Source organism: Pollicipes pollicipes, unplaced genomic scaffold (assembly GCF_011947565.3).
Source record: "Pollicipes pollicipes isolate AB1234 unplaced genomic scaffold, Ppol_2.1 Scaffold_4881;HRSCAF=5763_pilon_pilon_pilon, whole genome shotgun sequence".
In the NCBI taxonomy this organism is placed as follows: domain Eukaryota; kingdom Metazoa; phylum Arthropoda; class Thecostraca; order Pollicipedomorpha; family Pollicipedidae; genus Pollicipes; species Pollicipes pollicipes.
In genome coordinates, this window is record NW_023596576.1 from 5,579,228 (window position 1) to 5,597,161 (window position 17,934).

The following is a 17,934-nucleotide window of genomic DNA, read 5'->3' on the forward strand; positions in this document are numbered from 1 at the left end:
CCAGTGAAAATCTAAGAACCAATTTTTCCACAATATCTACCACATAACCAATTCATAAATACCAATTCTGAAAAATGTTTTTGAAGAATTGTTTATTACAGTGCCTAAAAAGCTAGCAAAGACAGACAGGAATATGCCACAGGTTACACACGCATCATAAAAATCACCAATTTTGACAGATCACAATGAAAACAAACAAAGCAGGAGTGAGATGTCAAAACACACCAGAGTAGTGAGCAAATTGTCTTGCCCTGATGATGGTTGCAGGCTTTATTCTGTGTGCTTAATTGGTGTACCTACATCTCCGCTCAAGACAGTTACCAATGATCAAGCTTCTGAACTGTCTCTTTCATAATCACAGGTAACTGGTTACTTGCATGTGGTAGCATGTTTTGCTCTGGCGAATGTACAGGTCACAGTGTGTGATGCTAACGTTGTGCTCTGTGTGAACATGGACCTAATGTTGTGCTCTGTGTGAACATGGACCTAATGTTGTGCTCTGTGTGAACATGGACCTATCTGATGAGCTTGACCTGTTGCTAAACCAAAGTAGCAGTAAGTATTCCCGTCGCTCCTGTCCCTGCCAAACGATTGAGCTTCCGCGGCGATGCCGCCTTAGAGACAACTTTCACAACAACGCCGTCTATTAGACAGCTTTGCTGACGATAGGTTTGCTTTCCTGACCTGTCGTTTTTCCCTTTCCACCTTTTCTTCCAGGAGATACCCCTGTCGAGTTCCAGTTTCCTGACCGTACTCCAATGCTCCGCGTAACTCATTTTCAGAACTGATGCGCATGTTTTCCTACCTTTTCGGGCAGCCAACTATGAAATGTTGAACCGCAGCTAACTTCTTAGTATACTTCATGCTGTAGTTGTCACTTAAATTGATCAGTAAAATTAAATGGAATTTTTTCCATAAAGACATATTTAAGCCTATTAAATTCGTTACATCAAGCCCAAAACCATTCTTGCATCTTTACCGGCAGACATTTTACTTCGACGGCGCCCGGATATAGAGAAAAGTTTCTGAATATGCCAGCAGGTGTTGAGTACAATTCTTGCACTTTTGATTCATTTGTAGCATGCAAAAATAATTGGCCCAAAAAAGCATGGACCGCAACTGATTTTAGCACGGTGGGGTTGGGCGGGCGCGGGGATCGGTAATGAATGTCGGTGTGCAAATTACCGTACCTTTCGTGCATTTCATTACCGTATGGTGACTGGGAATGAAAGGACCACATCGCGTGTCGATTCCGGCCTCATTTCCGATTTTCATTCCCATTCATTTCATTCATTCAGCTCATTTTGATTTGTGATTCCGGATTCCGAGCTCCGGTCCAGTTAACGCAATAATATCTTTTAGTGATGCGGACGTGGTAGGTGTGGGTGTCGCGTGTGGTGTCGGTCTAGTGTTAATTGGAAATAATTATTATTTGTATTTTGCTATAGTGAGCATTAGCTTAGGAATAATCAGTAGTACATTGTGCCTAAATTGCCATATTTCTAAAACCACTATCCACACGTGAAGACGATAAGTCACTGATGCACCACCATGCAGAAACAGTCATGCAATTTCAGAGCTGTTGCATTAAAATGAAAAAACAGTGGAAGTGTCAGGATCATAATTATGGATCATCTCAGTTTTCATACCAGCCTAGTGTGGTGGTGCAGACTGCATAAGTCAGGGGAGAAAGTTCCTAAAAACTTGACCACAGCACAACATGAATATTTTCTGGAATATTAGGAAATACAAGAAGTGTATAACCATTTGACTGCAAACCATGTGTGAACTGTCACTTGTTTTTGAAATTCTTATAAATAAGATGCCTGCACCAATGTATTAATTGTATGACACTTCACCAGTTCAGGAAGTAACTTGTGATGTTCCCGTGACATCACAGGCTGCTTGCATGACAGTTCCTTGCATTAACATGCTGTTGTTGAAGTAGGATACTGTTGCATTGATAACAGCATGCAGTATTCAAAACAGTACCTACCAACTTCATGACCACTAATATCAGCAAGGATGCCTGCAAATATATGAATATTGCAGGCAGCAACACTCAGATATTTGTCATGTTACTTTACATGTTTGCTAGAAGCCAGCTTTAGCCATTTAAAACTGGCTGGCAAAACTCCTTTAACAGGCTACTCCCAGCTGTAGTTAGTTATCATCTAATGCTACCAAAACTCCTATGTCCAAGCCACAATCCATTTCCAAGCAAAGCTTCAGTTAAGGTAGGAGTGAAAAATTGTGTTAAGCTTGTGTCTTCTTCCAGCATATTCCTCTGATCTTTGGCACTGAGCAGCCACAGCAAGACCATTTCAGCTCCAATGTTGCTGGGTGGTAGCAGCAGGCAGCTTGTGGCTGCAGCTTTGAGTTTCACCACTTCCTCCTGCCTCCGCAATGCTAGCAAGGTGAGCACATCATTTTTGGATGGTTTCACTGCATGTGTGGACTGGGGTGGGGTCAGATAGTAAGCTTTGACATCCATGACCTCCTTACTTAGGATTGGGTTGCCTAAATGCTGAAATAATGATCCGAGATAGAAGAAAATGTTTGTGTGAGAAAGCCCCTTTGAAAATCTGTTCACATCTAATGGAATATGCTGAATATATGCTATATGCACATGGTACCTGAATGTGTCTCATATTTACACTGTTATTCAGTCAGCAAATGATCAAAACAAATAAATGATATCCCAATTAACAAATCATCATATTTCAAGCCTTCAGCTACCTCTGTCTATGCTCAATAACAATTCATCATATTTTTTCTTTCTTTTGGCTTTCTCTTTCCATGCTCAGTATTTCATGTACACTATGTTTTTTATTCAACATCATGTTCTTTGCTTCAGCCACAGAGTGTGGAATTCACTCTTGTGATTCACTTGTAGCAAAGTAAAAATTTGTTTTGAGCATGAAATTGTGCATGAGTGAAAGAAATGGTACTTCTATGAAAATCCTAGTCAATTATCCATGATGGTATTAGATGCAGCTCAGTGGGCTCACAAATATGCATTTTTACTTTTAGAACCATCCCCAATCAGATTGGTATGGTATGGTTATAACTGAGGTGCCACATTTTCATTATGAGGATATATATATATATATATATATATATATATATATATATATATATATATATATATATATAATATGTATATGTTTGTATACATCAATATTTGAAACTAGTTTCTATATATAGTGTTATTTTCTATATATGAAAAGGCACAGCATTGCCATGAAGTGCATCTGTTCTTAATGTCAAGTCTGGCTGGAGCACACAGTTTCAAGCTGCCATTTTAGTCAGTTATGAATGGCTTCCCAATACAGTTGCCACATTGGCCTTTCTACACTAGGTTTTTGACCATGTGCTGGTGAGAGGCACTGCATTGTGCAGGCTGGTGCGTCCACCAGCCAGCTCACCGGCCCCTCCCCCGTTTGTCCGTCGACAGTACACGGGCACCTTCGTGCTGAAGCGGCGCCACGCCCCGCTGCTGGGCAAGCGCTCGTTCCCGGATGACTCGCACAGACCGCTGCGGCGCCGTCATAAGATCTACGACACGATCGAGCGGCCCGCCACCCAGCCGCTGCCCGACATCGATGTGATCCTCACCCACCACGTGGAAGGTGAGCTCGTGTGGCGACACTCCGGTCAGCATCGGCACTCCGTTCGACATCGGCACTCCGGCTGACATCGGCACTCCGTTCGACATCGGCACTCAAGCTGACATGGCACTCCGGCTGGCATTTATACTTCGGCTGACATCACGCTGCCAGCGCGTCACTCTGACTGTTTTATGTTGTGCACGATCAGTACCATGCAGAGTTGCTCAGTTGGAAGTGCTCCGTGCAGCTTGTTTTCAGCGCACGTCACGGTGAAATCGTTTGCAGGGTGGCTGTCGGCTCTGAGCCACCTCGCAGCACACGCTCAAGTGCCTTTTAAGTACCCTGTCGCTGGTCTGCGGCATTCAGCTCATTTTGTACCCTTTGCGCCTGTTTTGTACGCGCGATGCTGCGCGACTGCGCTGACGGGGCTGCCTGGAGAGTGCCAGGCGTAAATGGCGCCCCGCCGGCGCCGCCAGGTCTGGGCAAGCCGGGCGACGTCGTGGCGGTGAAGGTCACGCGCGCACACAACGAGCTGCTGGCGCTCGGCCGCGCCGTCTACGCCTCGCCCGAGAACCTGGAGAAGTACCGCAACGTGGCGACCGAGTCGGCTTCCGAGCAGGAGCAGCAGCACTCGTCCATCTACTCGGCGCAGGTGATCTGCGGCTGGCGGTGGCCGCGCCGTGCGCGCGTCTGCTCACCGGAGGCGGGGGGGGGGGGGGGGGCGCTTCCGTGCCCGACGGCAGGGCTGAACTGTACCCCTGGGCAGAGCAGTGGGTGCACATGGAAAACTGGAGCGGATGTTGTCATGCGCCTGATAACATGAATCCGGTTTCGTGGGTTGATCGTCCCAAGATATCCGTGGCAGAAATGCTGGGGTCATAGCTGGATTATTGGCGAATACTGTCGGCAATTTTTTCAACGTCTAGCTTAGAAGGTTAGTTGTGGGCGTGAGTCGGAAAAAAGACCGTCACAAGCTGGCTCATTTTGACGTGCCGTCGGTAACGCTGTCGCCTGGGCTCCGCAGACCGTCAAGACGCTCTCGAGTAAAGTGCTAGGCGTCACCATGAACCTGGAGGAGCCGTGGATCCTGCAGCCATGGCACTTACGCGTGGCGTTCCGCAAGGCTGGCTACGTGGTGCCGGAGAGCTGCCTTGAGCTCCCGGCGCAGCCCATCCAGGGCCCGGACGTGGACGGCCTGGAGGGCAAGGAGTTCATCGTCACGGTGACGGTAAGGCGGCGCTGACGGCAGGCTCGGATGGCGCCGGCGCTGACGGCAGGCTCGGATGGCGCCGGGGCTGACGGCAGGCTCGGATGGCGCCGGGGCTGACGGCAGGCTCGGATGGTGCCGGCGCTGACGGCAGGCTTCGGATGGTGCCGGCGCTGACGGCAGGCTCGGATGGTGCCGGCGCTGACGGCAGGCTCGGATGGTGCCAGCGCTGACGGCAGGCTCGGATGGCGCCGGCGCTGACGGCAGGCCCGGATGGCGCCGGTGCTGACGGCAGGCTCGGATAGCGCCGGGGCTGACGGCAGGCTCGGATGGCGCCGGCGCTGACGGCAGGCTCGGATGGCGCCGGCGCTGAGTCGCGGCCCTACGGCGTTGACGGTTGCATCGGGGCGTATCATAAGCACATTTCACTGCAGGCACCATCCGGCTGCATTGTCCGGCTGGATGGTGGATTTTATACTGGTGGAAATTCGGCGGTGCTATTTCGTGCTATCTAAAAGATTTACTCGTTGGTTGAAGCTTACAATTTATCTTAAATAATTGTGACATGTGATAAATCTGACTGAACTTGCTGCTTTTTGGCTAAATTGCCGACTAAATGCTGCCTTGTTCTCTTTGTAATGCACGCAGTGATCCAAAAATGTCAGTATATATGTTTGAATTGGGCTCTGTGCTTGATTCTTCATTCCCGCCTAAATAGTGTTTTGCCAAGGAATTTATGAAAGTAAGTCCCTTTCAGGCAGACCTCGCCCGCATTTTGCATTTTCGCGGAGCGATTGGTCAGGGACGTTCGTTGCGCTTACAGCCGCTTCGTTTTCCGCAGGCAGTCAATGTTCCGGAGGATGGGCCTTATGCTGGCTGTGTTACGATGGGAACATTTTGGAACTGTGGCTCCCGTTGGCTTATGGCAGTGCGCGTATTTTCAGTGAGTTTGCTTTTAAAAGTGACGGCCCATTCTGGCCACGTAATTGGGCGACTCTATATTGGATGGAGGGGGCGAGTTCGTGTCTCATTAGGCGGGTGGGTGTTTGATGATGCACCCCCATGTGTGTTGAGACGAGTCAATATCAGGTCAGGCCAGTCGGCGCCCGATGGCGTGCGTCGCCTGATCACCCCACCGGGTGTATCGTCAGGGATGGAGCGCACGAGCGTTCTATGGGTCGAGTCGTTCCTTGATCAGGCGTGTCACTGTGTGCCGAGGGACGTCAGGGTCCAGTTCGTGCGTCAGCGTGTGGCCCAGCCAGTCACTACGGCCCGGCATGACCGGTCCGGGCCGTCGCCAGGTGAACGGCTGCGAGCGGGTGCCGGTCCGCTGCCGGCTGCACCACTACGCGGCCGACCCGCGCGACCGCCTGCCCTACGTCTGGCAGTGGTGGCTGCGGCCGGCCGAGCCACTCTTCCCGGAGGAGGCCGAGCGACTGGCCGCCATGCCGCGGCCGCTGAGCCAGCTCCGGGACGACGGCCAGTGAGCGGGCGGCGGAGGCGGTCAGGGACCGGGCCGCGGCGATGGTCGGGGACCGGGCGGTGGTGGCGGCCGTGAGGGGAGGGGTGGCGGCCTCGGGCGGCTCCGCTGGCGGGACGCTCACCACCGAAGCCGTTGACGAGGAGCAGATATCCCGCGGGCGCTGGTGTGAGGACAGTGAGGCGTGAGGACGGTGGGCTGTGCAGCAGCCGAACGCGGCCAGGCTGGTCGAAATGTGCCTCTCCATCGACGCCTGTGACAAAATCCCCGCGGGTGGTACGGTACTGTCTGTGAGGGATGAGTTGGTGCCGAGAACAGAGTGAATGCGAGCCTGTTCGTGCTGTCAGTTTGCGTATCTGGGTTGAGTCAGCATATAAAAGGACGCATTGTCTGTCGTGTAAGCTGCGTTGAGCGTCTTGCAATAAATACAAACCAGACTGATTGTGAAGGAACAGGCGCTTGGTTCATGCTTCGGAACATCGGCATGGGGGTGCGAGCTGCCATCAGTGATGCTACGTAATGTTGCGGTCTGATCTCCGGGGATGGGCAGGTCGGGTCATTATGAGTTGTCCTGTCCGGGACAGTGGACGCACGGAACCGTAGATAGGATCTGGCAGGATTTGAACGCTCTTCACCTGACATTGCCCAACAGCAATGCCGTCTTCAGTCGTGCTCCCACCTATAACAGTCAGAGTCGCACAGTTTGCACATGTATTTGCGGTACACATCAGACAATTCGCATGACTGTACGGTTGCCCTCCCACCCAGCGCTCAATGTCCACTACAGTCGCATCCTGGCCACCTCCGCCGACGTCGTCACCTTCCTCTTCTTCTTGGGCGGCTTGACGCCGGCCACCTGGGCTGTCACCTGGTCCTGCAGTTGGCTGAAGAAGGCCGTGGACGACTTGAGCGCCTTCTTGCCGCCCTTGTCGTCAGCCTGCGGGGAGAGGCAGCGCGTCATTCCACACGTCACACAGACACGGCCCGGACCGACCAGCGACGGGCTGCCGGACCGCACGCAGCCGGATGACTCGTCTTTCATACAGGCTTTAGGACGATGGTCGCGTGATGACGGCATCCCTGAGCTTTGTATGCGAGCACCAGCATATTCCCGAGCACATATCATTCAAGCTCGATCTTTTTACAGCAGACAATTTCATCATAATGCATACAGGAGCACTGAAACTGAGAACCAGTCATAATGCCGATGGTATCACGTTACCAATGCACTGCTACTTCCACCATACGAAGTCAATCGCATGCCATTACATCAGTTCCTACCATTTGTGTGGTGCGTATGCATCATACCCATTGTTACATATACCTTACAATGACGTGGTACGCAACAAATGCTTAAGCATATAGTTTCCACATGTTGTAGCACACGAGTTCTAACTGCTGAAAAGCAGCCTTGGACCGTAATGCTGTTTCCTGTAACAAGACTCTTCATGCTTCTGCACTGTCTTTTGCTTCATCACCATTTTTCTCAGGCCATGAGCAAAGCGACCCAACTGACAAGAAAGCCTCATGTTGTGTATGAAGAGAAGTTGACGACACAGCCTTCTCTTAAATAATCCATTAAGACGTATTACCGAGCCCCTGCGCATTGGGAGCGCTCAGCCTTGCGACAGCCGTACTATAGTCATCCACCACGACCCATGCTCCCAGTGGTAGGGCACACCGGCCTCGTCCGTCTCCCGCCTGCCCTGCTCGCCGATGCGCCTCGCGCCGCCCCGCTCCCCGCCACTTACCCGGGTGACGAGGCCTCGCTTCTCCGCGCGCGCCACCTGCGCCTCTGCCAGCCGGCGGCCAGCGGCGCCGGCGTGCGCCCCGGCCGGCTGCCGCTCGCGCCGCTCCTGGTCGCGCGCCTTGACAGACTGGCGGCGCTTCTTCTTGCGCCGCTCGCGCTTCTTGTCCGTGTCGGAGCGCTCCTCCTTGGCAAGCAGCTGGGAGCGCCGCTTGTCTGCCGGTCAGCGTAGCTCGTCGTCAGAGGCGCGGAGTGAAAGGGATGGGCCCGGGGTCAGGGCGCGGGTGGGGGGGGGGGGGGGGCTAATGCAGCAGGCCGGTCAGGGGGCACGCATAACACAGACTGGGTTGGGGAAAAGCACAACTGAATACGTCAGATGAGTCAGTGATACTTATAATTTACCATTTGAGTCACTGCTGGCAACATGCCAGATCAGACGACTTACGCCGGCGGACACTGACATTCAGCGGACTAAACACAGCGGAAACGTGACTAATACCACAACCATGCCCAGTCTGTTTTAACATAAGACACGCACTGCCACACTGAATTTTGTTTCTCTCTAAACCAATCAGTGCTCCTCACTGCTACGGCGAGTATTGGAGCTGAGCGGAGTGGCTGACTTGCAGACCCGGTCACAGGCACACCACGACCGTGACGTCACAGACGGCGTCTGCCCCGCCCTCACCCTTGATCTCCTCCGGCGCCAGGAGCGTGGCGTTGGACGAGCCCAGCGGAGTCACCTCCTCCATGGAGATCGCCGGCAGCTTACTGACAATGCGCACCTCGGCCGACGACTGAAAACGACGGCTCGTTATTGACGAATTGCTCTTCGACAGAGGAAAGAACACCATCAACGGAAGGGAAGCAACTGCGACCATTGACGAGGCGACCGTACAAGTTACGTTCCAAGCAAGTAGGCCCAGCGACGGGCGTGCAGCACCTGCCGGGCGAGCCCCCAAGCCCGCCGCATCCCGCAACCTCTGGTAGCCAGGCCGCACCTGCTTCGGCATGTAGTGGAAGTTGGTGAGCGTGTCCAGCTTGGCAGAAAGCTCCGCCATCATGCGCCGGATCTCCTCGTGCTCCTTGGGGATGTCCTCGACCTCGTCATGCGCCAGGCTGAGGTCCACCTCGGGCTTTTGCTCCGCATCGGCCTTCTGCTTGAGGTACTCCTGTGGGCGCGGCACATCGATGTCAGGGTAGGCCCCGACAGCACTCATGGCTCACGAGCGCGAGGGGCAAATTGGGCTGCAGTTAATACGACCCTTGGCATTGAGACTTGACATGAATCATAGCAAACGCTTATCTGGACCGCGCATATGTCAGGATCGACACCAGCACACCCAACATAGCCAGCCTGGAAAAGAATCCGAATCCTGGAGCTTTGCCCTGGGTTGTTTAGCTAGCACAGCCTCCAGCACACACAAACGGACACGCGCACGCACATGCACACGCACATCAACCATCACCGCTGGCCCCCTTCCCGCGCGTGCGCTCGCCGCCAGTGCCAGCGGCCGGCCGCAGCGCGCACCTGCTCGTAGATCTGGGCCAGGCTCAGCTTCGATTTCTCCTGGTCGAGCAGCAGCCGCTTCTTATACTCGTACGGGTCGGTGACAGGCTTGACCTTGCGCTCGACGTCGTCCCAGGCGCGGTCGCGCACGCGGCGCAGGATGAGCCGCTCCACCTCGGTCGTCACCTCGGCCGTCGTCTCGGGCGCGCGCCGCGTCTGCTCGAAGTCCACGTACTCCTCGAGCAGCGCGTTCTCGTGCCGCTGCGCCGCCGACGTCTCGCCGCGCTGCTGCCACGGCTTCTCCGACAGGTTCTGCTCCTCCAGCTGCGAGATGCGCGACCTGCGTCGACGCGGCCACGACGGGTCAGCGGCAGGTCAGACGACTCGCAGGTCGGTGGGAGGTCACACTTCCCCTGCAGGTCAGCTGGAGGTTCCCCCGGAGGCCAATGGGAGGTCGGACGACCCCAACGGTCAGCACAAGGTAAGACGTCTATCAAGATCAGCAGGTCAAGTGGTCCTGACAGGTCAGAGAAAGGCCAAATGTCCCGGTCAGGTCAGCAGAGCAGACGCACAAGACAGGCCTGAAGGAGACATCAATGTCACGCACAGTAGCGGTAAACGCCGGACAAGTTCAGGGCGAGGATGGCTTAACTAGCATGTGACAAGAAGCAACACGCTGCAAACCGAAATCAATAAACCAATTAAATGACCATGGGAGGTACCAAACATCTGCTATTTAATGAAATCATGAAGGTCTCCGGTATAGAAACACACGGACGGTTACCTCCCGCATCTCCAGCCTTTACACGCTATTTAACAGTGAAGTTCGCGGTCACTTCAGCTGTACCTGTACCAGCTGTACCTGTACCAGCTGTACCAGCTGTATTTTGTCAGCCCGATATATTTCACTTTGCTGAAGAGATTGGTCTGTGCACTGGTACTTGCTTCGATACCTGCTTGTGAAGCGAAATGTTCGCGTTTGTTTGAACTGCACTCTTCGGTTTCAGTCAGATCAGGCTGGTTACTTCGCACCATACCAGGCTGGGTACCCAATGCAACATGTTTGTCTAAGCATCATTGCCCTGCTTCTATTCATAATGATCTCTAGAGACTGACTATATCGCACAGCACTCGTACATGCTTACTTGAGCCTTTCCTGCCGGATCTCCAGCGTTGACTTCGGCTCCTGAGATTTCTTCGCGCTTCCCAAGATGTCCGCAACATCCTCTCCCTCACTGTCTGATGCTAGCAGGTCCAGTCTGGAAGTGTGCATTTATCAAATCAATACATCAATCATCATCAATTAATCAATCTCCATAGCCATGCACTTCAATGTCATGACAAAACAGATCAAATAGACCCACGTGATGACCCAATAGACCCAAAAGACCCAATGAACACAGGTACACACACCTTAGGAAGTCGTTTCACTGTGCTTACTGATTATGATGGCAGAAATTACACTGTCCAGAGCACCACCACTTCGATGGCTTTTAAAAACAGCATAGCCTAACACACCAGCAACACGCCTCGCAGCCCGGGCGAGCGAGGTGACGTGACGTGATGGATGTGAAGACGGATGTAACGGATGTGAGTTACCGGTTTGTGACGTGGAACTAAAAGCAGAACCATATCAATGAAGCGCACAACTTCAGCGAGCAAACTAAATGGACTTCGTCGACTCGTTGAAGAGTTAAGTTCATGAAAATTAAAGAAGGCAGGGCATTAGAAGGCTCCACTGAGCAAGCCTTACCGCGCTACTTCACACCTAGCATTGCTTAAAAAACATCGCAAGATGTGAGCATCTAGCATCACAAAATGTGTGCATCTACCCACACCCTTGCCCATACCATCCTCCACTTCCCGCTCCATCAGGTTTGTTAGTCGCGTGATGCTGCGACGCAAAGTGGTCGAGAGCCCGGTTTTGACCGCGCTCTTTAACTAAATCGCGATAGGTAAAATTATACCTCTTCCACACTAAAGAAAAAGGGGGTGAAATGGCAGCAATGCTGCTGACAGTCTTGACGCGTTGAAAGGGAAAGCATGCCAGATCGAGGCTCTTGGTGCAAATGCCTGAAAATTTATACAGCACAACGGCAAAGCAACTGTGCTTCCTGGTGTTGAAAACCACATGAGCCTGTATAGTGGTTGTAATATAGCAACCCCTAGAAAGCGGGACGGCCGAGCCGGGCAGGGCCACTCAAGTTGACAGCCGTGCCACATAGCTAAGCTGCCAACCGTCACCAGTCAACTGATGATCAAATCTCACCTCTTGCCTTTGGCTGGCTGTGGTGGGCCCGCCTTCCCGTCGTCCGGCGGATCAAAAAAGTCCGAGAACATGGGCATCGCATCTTCCTCCTCCTCCTCACCCTCCACTGCGCGCCCCCTGGCGTCGGCTCGCCGCCGGCCTGGAGCTGCGGCGCGGCGCTCCTCCCCGGCGTCTGCTGTGAACAGGTCCGGTCCGGCTGGCTCGTCGGCGTCGGCCGGGCGGCGGGCCCGCTCCCGCTCAAACTGGCGATCCTGCAGCTCCAGGAACTGCTCCAGCTCGCCCAGCTTGAAGAACCGGTCGTCCACCGTGGAGCGGGCGGCGTGCGGTCGTTCTGGCAGCGGCTCCTCCCCCTCCCCGCTGCCGGGCCCGTCTTCGTCGCTCTCGGCACCCTCATCCTCGCTGTCGTCCTCGCCTGCCGGGCCGTCAAACCCGTCCTCAATGTCATCCTCGTCCACCTCGCCGTCCGGCCCGTTGATGTTCGGTGCGTCGCCGTGTCCGGCCGAGTCGTCGCTGTCACTGACGGCCTCCCCAGCCAGCGGCCGGCGACCGACCGCGGCCGGGGGCGTGGCCTCGTGTCCAGCAGCCTGCGTCGTCAGCGCCAGCTGGCCGCTGCGCGCCGTGACCCGGCTCACCTCGCGCGACAGCGCCGGCCACTCCAGTCCGTTCAGCAGCTCCAGTTCCTGCATAACACATGGTCCAATGCGTCACGACGACGCTGAGAGGAGCAGTACCAATGACACTGCATCTGCTATGCACAGCATGTACACATCAAAAGCAGTTGGCACTTAACCTGCTGCTTATTTTGATTCTTCAGATGATTCTTTGTTGATGCATAAAATGCTTTTTGGTATTCTAATGTTTTGCTCTATAACAATTTATTGCTTCTTAACTACTCCTGGCTATATATCACATGTAATGTAAGTTGCATTTGATCACAATAATAATTGAATTTTGAAAAGTGGAAGCAAGCTTTGCTTATTTGGAAAATAAAAAAATTCATAGAAAGCATCCTTAAACCAGAGCTGGCAAGCCTAATTAGAGAAACAGCTGGAAGTTAGTCACCTCAACTACCATCTTGATATTTTCTTACCTGCCATATTTGTTCCTGATCAAACCCTTCTATGAAGAGTTCCTGGATGGGTAGTGAGCTTTTTTCACTCAGGCAGCTTACACCAATATCAAAGATTTCCTTGGTTACACCCTTAAACCCTTCTGCAGAAGTTTGATCAGACCTGAAACAAATAAGAAAATTGGTCAAAACAATCATACTGGTGAGCAAGTGTTTCTGAGAACACATGTAGACATACTTGTGCTCTACAATGAAAGTGATCACCTGGATATCCCTGGGTCCTACAGTAGCAGGTATGACATGGGCAATGTCTTGGCAAAGCACAGTGCAAAATATGGGACACTCTGATTTGTGACTGTAATACAGCAATACTTCTGGTAGGGCCATCTGGTAGTTTTACTGCATTTGTGCACAAAACTATGGTATGCGCTGGTGACTTTTTTACTTTTGATAGCATGCAATAAGCACAGCACTTTATTAATTGGTATTAACATGGAACCAAGAATGGGACATGTCTAAGCAGTGGCATACAGAACATGAAAAACTCTTATGGAATGCATAATTATTTGGACTAGGCTCCAGTCAATGACTACTTTTCAGCCAATGACATATCTGGCTATCACCTGGTGTTAGCCCTGGTAAGAGTCTGACAATGGTAAGCATATAGCCATTTACATGGTAAGTTTGCCCATGCAAGAACCAGAGGATTTTAGCCATGTACCCAGTTATGTACCACATCCCAAAGTATTCAAGCAGGGGCATTCCTTGCCACGGCCAGAATATGAATGCCCATTATATGAATTTGTGGTCTGATATTTGCTATGGAATATTATGATAAATAAAATCAAGGCCAACCCTGGCAAACCATGAAAGTCCTGCAAAGAACAGCATATATGGTAAGGGGACCACTTACTGGGACAGAAATAACTCATAACCATGCAAGGTTGAAAAGAAGAAATGATCAAGAAAGTGGCACACCTCGTGATAGTAGTTTCAATCCCTATGAACAAACTCCACAGTCAGCGGAGATCAGCTCATTATGGCTGTGAGAACTGAGGGAACAAACTATTCAAACAAATACTGGAGACAAAATAATTGAAATTTAAGTGTGCTACCAGACACCAGAAATGTCTAAACCACATCACAGGATGAGCATGACGAGTGGAACTTGAGGGTGCAAGCACTGGGACAAAACAGTGAAGAGTAATTGTCCTTTCCATACAAACATCTTGTCAAACATTTTAATGGTCTTACCTCAAAAAGTTTTCAGCTTTCTTAGTCAATGTCACAAAGCCGGTCATCAGCTTTTCCATGGTACCTATGCGTGATTGATCACCCGTTCAGTTGAAATATCCGCATCTGGACACCCAATGCATATCTCAAACCACACCTTCACTTTTTCTTCAGGGTTTCGCCCATCAAATAGGATCCTGCTCCTGGCGTAACGATCCACAGGCCTTCACACAATGTCTCGTGGGCAGCCAATCACAAGATATTTATAATATATAATGTCCAGTTACTACACAACCACCCCGACCGCGACAAACAGCGGCTTTTATACTTGTTCACGGTACTCACGTGCGATACGATTTATGGCGCATCGAATACGAGCAAACACTTTGAAGCTGTTCGACAACAGCTTAAAGCAGATCTGGCTCAAGGTCTGAACAAAATTTACCCATCCTTCACCTCCCCGAGCGACTGAGCGTCATCGTGTGGTGACCGAATACGCGCAAGTTGCGTTCAGCGCAGTGTGAACACTTTAAGTAAGTGCATCAACCTGGACAACTAATCTGAAGAATTTGACTGGCCTGAGCGAGGGGTATTGGGGTGTGCGTGCGGCCCTGGACAGCTGTGAGCGAATGTTTTCAGACATTGTTCTCCTTGATGGCACGATCCACCGCTCTCTGTAATCAAGGAGATTCCTAAATACCTGTGGGCAATTGGCTGGGCGTGCATCAAGGCTGGCAACGACCAATAAAGGCCAAGGAGTAGGTAATAATTAGGGGTCCTGGCGATAGAAAGCTATTAGGGATGTACTCGAATAAAAGTTTGAGTTCAGTTTGAGTCTACTCTGCCCCTTAACTCACGTCCTAAACCCCCACCCCACAGAGCCTGAGGATCATGAACACCAGGGTGTGTGTCCTCATCAGTTTTGTTGTGCTTTTCTGTACATTTAAGAAATGTTAGCTATGAAAAAACTTTAAAAACTGCAATAAAAAGACATAAAAGTAAGGTTGAAAATGAGTGATGATGTTCTTCATTTTCAGATTTAGAAATTTGTGTGGATGTTTAATTGGTTTGCAGCTATTACAGCCTCTTGGCTTCATGCAAAAGATAGATGTGTCATGTTATAGACTACCAATTTGACAGATATATAGACAGGCAAACTATGCCCCTGCTACCTGCTGGCAATGGTGGGGTGATAGGTAGAAGAAGAGGTAGCTATGACCTTTTATCAAGCTACCTCAAGATACATATGAGGTTTGTTGAGCTCTTGGAAGCCCAAGATTTGTAAAACTCATGCTTATTTAACCATCTGTGATTTTTCTGCACCACATCAGGTTAAAAATGATGGAATCAATGTGGTGCTTTTCAGCTAAGTTGTTAAATTCATCAGTTGTAGTGTGATGGAGTTCAAACAAAGCTTTGCATTTGTTTACTGCATATATTCCTGTTACTTCCCACTAGTACATGAAAAGGGCTTGGTTATGACTGAGGAGCCACTTTTAAAATGGTCTGAATCATTGTGCCCTGGGTGGGCTAAGAGGCCTTTGCATTGGTGACTTTGATTTTACTGACCATGTAAAAATTTGGATTCCTATATGATAGAAAGGTAATTTGGACAGATCATGAGTCAGAACATGGGGACCACCAGGTGGCCTAGGCCCATCTAGCAAATACATGCCCACTTTTTCATGTTGGCATGGTGCTTGCTTGTTGCTGTGGTCGGCTACCAGAACCAATGCTGAACTAGCCTTGGCATGCAGTTCATAAGCCTGTGTTACAAAGGGATATTTGCAGAGCTGGGGGATGAGCTTAATGGTTATCAATATATTTTCACTTCAGAAAAGATCTACAGTGAATAAGTAAATGTGTCTTGCCTGAGTTCCTCTTGTTACACCAGTGCATGTTTCATGCCTACCACTGCGATGAATCAAAGCTCATACTTGGGTTGATTTGAAACCAGCTGAACTGGTATGATGGCAAGATTTGTTTCTGCGTAACTCATATGCCAATATCTTGCTGTTCCCAGTTATGTTGTCACTGCAGTGCTGGCAGCATGCATTATCTGTCACTCTTCCTTATGAAGTAATATCAGTGGCATAGTTGTGGAAAACAGGCTAGGCTGCTGACATGTGATGATAGCACCCAAAATTAGCTGACAAATGGGCATCAGTCCAAAGTTAGGTATTTTTCTGTCAAATTTGGGAGGGATTGGATCCACTCAGCCAAATAAGAAATTACACTGGATGATGTAAGTTTGTATGCAGGATATTCATGCCATGCCCACTTATCCACAAGCACATAGCCAATGTTTAATCTCAACTCATGGGCAAATGTCAAGTTTTTTCCAAACTCCTGCAATTTGGATGAACTATCTGTGAGATCTGTCAGCATTTAGTTTAACATCCTTGCTCAAGGTGGGCCCTGGCCCCATTGTTCCCACCCTTGGCTAAAACCTTGTCACATGATCTAATCTGTCTTCAGTGTATGGCCAGGGGTATGTGGACCCTGCACAAGGGTGGCAACACTGTGGGGACATGTCTCCTGCAATTTTCAGAATGTGTGACATACCTTTGGGAGTACATACCTACATATGGTGACTTGCATGGTCACCTTCTCTATGTCACGTCAGCAAGCTGAAGAGGTCCATGCATATGTCCATTTATATATTTATCCCACCATGAGGGCTGATGATGCTCACTAATGCTTCCACTCTGTTGTGCCCCAGGGCCGCTATGGACCAGACACCGCTGTTTATAGCCTGTCTGCGCGCCGTGCGCACGCGCAACAAGGAGCTGTCGGCGGCGGCTGAAAGCCGTGTGCTGCCGCGGCGCGCGGCCGGCCCGTTCCAGCGGCGCGCCGCGGACATCGTGGCGAGCGTGGCGCGGCTGGCCGCCTTCCTGCAGGAGCATCGGGCCGGCTACCTGAGCACAGGCCGCGCCGACGGACCCGCGCTCTCCGAAGCCGAACGTGACCAGGTGGACGCCGGCGCCCAGGCTATCACGCGCACCTGCAGTCAGCTGGTGCGCGAGTTCCGGCGCGAGCTGGTGCCGGCGGCCGGCGGCGACCAGGCGGCGCAGCACCGGCAGGCCGTGGCTGACAGCATGGAGGCCTACCTCAAGACCGTGTGCGGCATCTACGCCGAGATGAAGGCGGTGCGCGTGAAGCGGTCCGTCGACCGGCGCAACATGAGCCAGATCATGACGGCAACGCCACGGCCGGCGCCCGCCGCCGACCGCCCAACGCCCCCGGCAGTGCCGCCGGAGGACGGCGGCGGCGGCGGAGCGCCGAGCTGGGAACAGGACCGGCCCAGCTCGCCCCTGCTGCCCGGAGACGAGCTCACGCCAGAGGACCTCCAGATGCTGCAGGCCGAGAACGACCAGATGCTCAACGAACTCAACAGCATGACGAAGAGGTGCGGCTGGTCGAGAGCAAGGTGGTCAAGATCGCCCAGCTGCAGGAGATCTTCACCGAGAAGGTGCTGGAGCAGGACAAGGACGTTGACCGCATCGGTGACACTGTGATCGGCACGACCGAGAACATCAAGGATGCCAACGAGCAGCTGCGCAGCGCCATCAAGAAAAACGCCGGCACCCGCGTGTGGGTCATGTTCTTCCTCTTGGTGATATCGTTCTCGTTGCTTTTCCTAGACTGGTACAACGATTAATGCGTGAGTACGCTTAGCTGGACGCTTCACGTGGGTCGTGGAGTAGGCGTTGTTCCGTGACGTTCGGACCCAAGCTGTGTGCTGTGATAGTCGGCTATCGCGGCCGGGCGGATGATTTCGGTGGGTATATTTTTATGCTATTTAATG

The 17,934-nt window shown here is 51.7% G+C and overlaps 3 protein-coding genes across 6 annotated transcripts; 2 read left to right on the top strand and 1 right to left on the bottom strand.

The window, feature by feature from the left end:
- Positions 1–207: 207 nt before the first annotated feature.
- Positions 208–6,741, top strand: LOC119101172 (39S ribosomal protein L9, mitochondrial-like). 4 transcript variants are annotated; one of them, XM_037224453.1, is made up of 6 exons: positions 208–232; positions 2,279–2,417; positions 3,458–3,632; positions 4,088–4,263; positions 4,636–4,839; positions 6,120–6,741. In XM_037224453.1, exons 2-6 carry the CDS (start codon positions 2,334–2,336, stop codon positions 6,303–6,305), a joined length of 825 nt encoding a protein of 274 aa, XP_037080348.1. In that variant the 5' UTR covers positions 208–232; positions 2,279–2,333; the 3' UTR covers positions 6,306–6,741. The 4 variants fall into 4 exon arrangements, with proteins under 4 accessions (XP_037080348.1, XP_037080345.1, XP_037080344.1 ...); XM_037224450.1 differs by lacking the exon at positions 208–232 and adding an exon at positions 1,088–1,133; XM_037224449.1 differs by lacking the exon at positions 208–232 and adding an exon at positions 1,134–1,159.
- Positions 6,742–6,995: 254 nt separating this feature from the next.
- Positions 6,996–14,446, bottom strand: LOC119101856 (U3 small nucleolar ribonucleoprotein MPP10). The gene is made up of 9 exons (XM_037225277.1): positions 14,148–14,446; positions 12,915–13,056; positions 11,825–12,504; positions 10,701–10,814; positions 9,577–9,895; positions 9,047–9,217; positions 8,734–8,842; positions 8,138–8,261; positions 6,996–7,389 (listed from the first exon to the last, which is right to left on the bottom strand). Exons 1-9 carry the CDS (start codon positions 14,204–14,206, stop codon positions 7,080–7,082), a joined length of 2,028 nt encoding a protein of 675 aa, XP_037081172.1. The 5' UTR covers positions 14,207–14,446; the 3' UTR covers positions 6,996–7,079.
- Positions 14,447–14,724: 278 nt separating this feature from the next.
- LOC119101857 (syntaxin-18) lies at positions 14,725–17,787 on the top strand. Its single transcript, XM_037225278.1, has 3 exons — positions 14,725–14,747; positions 16,849–17,551; positions 17,599–17,787. Exons 2-3 carry the CDS (start codon positions 16,856–16,858, stop codon positions 17,785–17,787), a joined length of 885 nt encoding a protein of 294 aa, XP_037081173.1. The 5' UTR covers positions 14,725–14,747; positions 16,849–16,855.
- The last annotated feature ends 147 nt before the right edge of the window (positions 17,788–17,934 follow it).

Excerpts from the sequence above, each read along its gene's own strand:
- LOC119101172 (XM_037224453.1), top strand. The coding sequence starts at position 2,334 with ATGTTGCTGGGTGGTAGCAGCAGGCAGCTTGTGGCTGCAGCTTTGAGT. Across the intron at positions 3,633-4,087 it reads CCTCACCCACCACGTGGAAG|GTCTGGGCAAGCCGGGCGAC; the intron begins GTGAGCTCGTGT and ends CGGCGCCGCCAG. Across the intron at positions 4,264-4,635 it reads CGTCCATCTACTCGGCGCAG|ACCGTCAAGACGCTCTCGAG; the intron begins GTGATCTGCGGC and ends TGGGCTCCGCAG.
- LOC119101857 (XM_037225278.1), top strand. The coding sequence starts at position 16,856 with ATGGACCAGACACCGCTGTTTATAGCCTGTCTGCGCGCCGTGCGCACG. Across the intron at positions 17,552-17,598 it reads AGAGGTGCGGCTGGTCGAGA|GTGCTGGAGCAGGACAAGGA; the intron begins GCAAGGTGGTCA and ends TTCACCGAGAAG.
- LOC119101856 (XM_037225277.1), bottom strand. The coding sequence starts at position 14,206 with ATGGAAAAGCTGATGACCGGCTTTGTGACATTGACTAAGAAAGCTGAA. Across the intron at positions 13,057-14,147 it reads AAAGCTGAAAACTTTTTGAG|GTCTGATCAAACTTCTGCAG; the intron begins GTAAGACCATTA and ends TATTTGTTTCAG. Across the intron at positions 10,815-11,824 it reads CAGCCAGCCAAAGGCAAGAG|ACTGGACCTGCTAGCATCAG; the intron begins GTGAGATTTGAT and ends GCACACTTCCAG.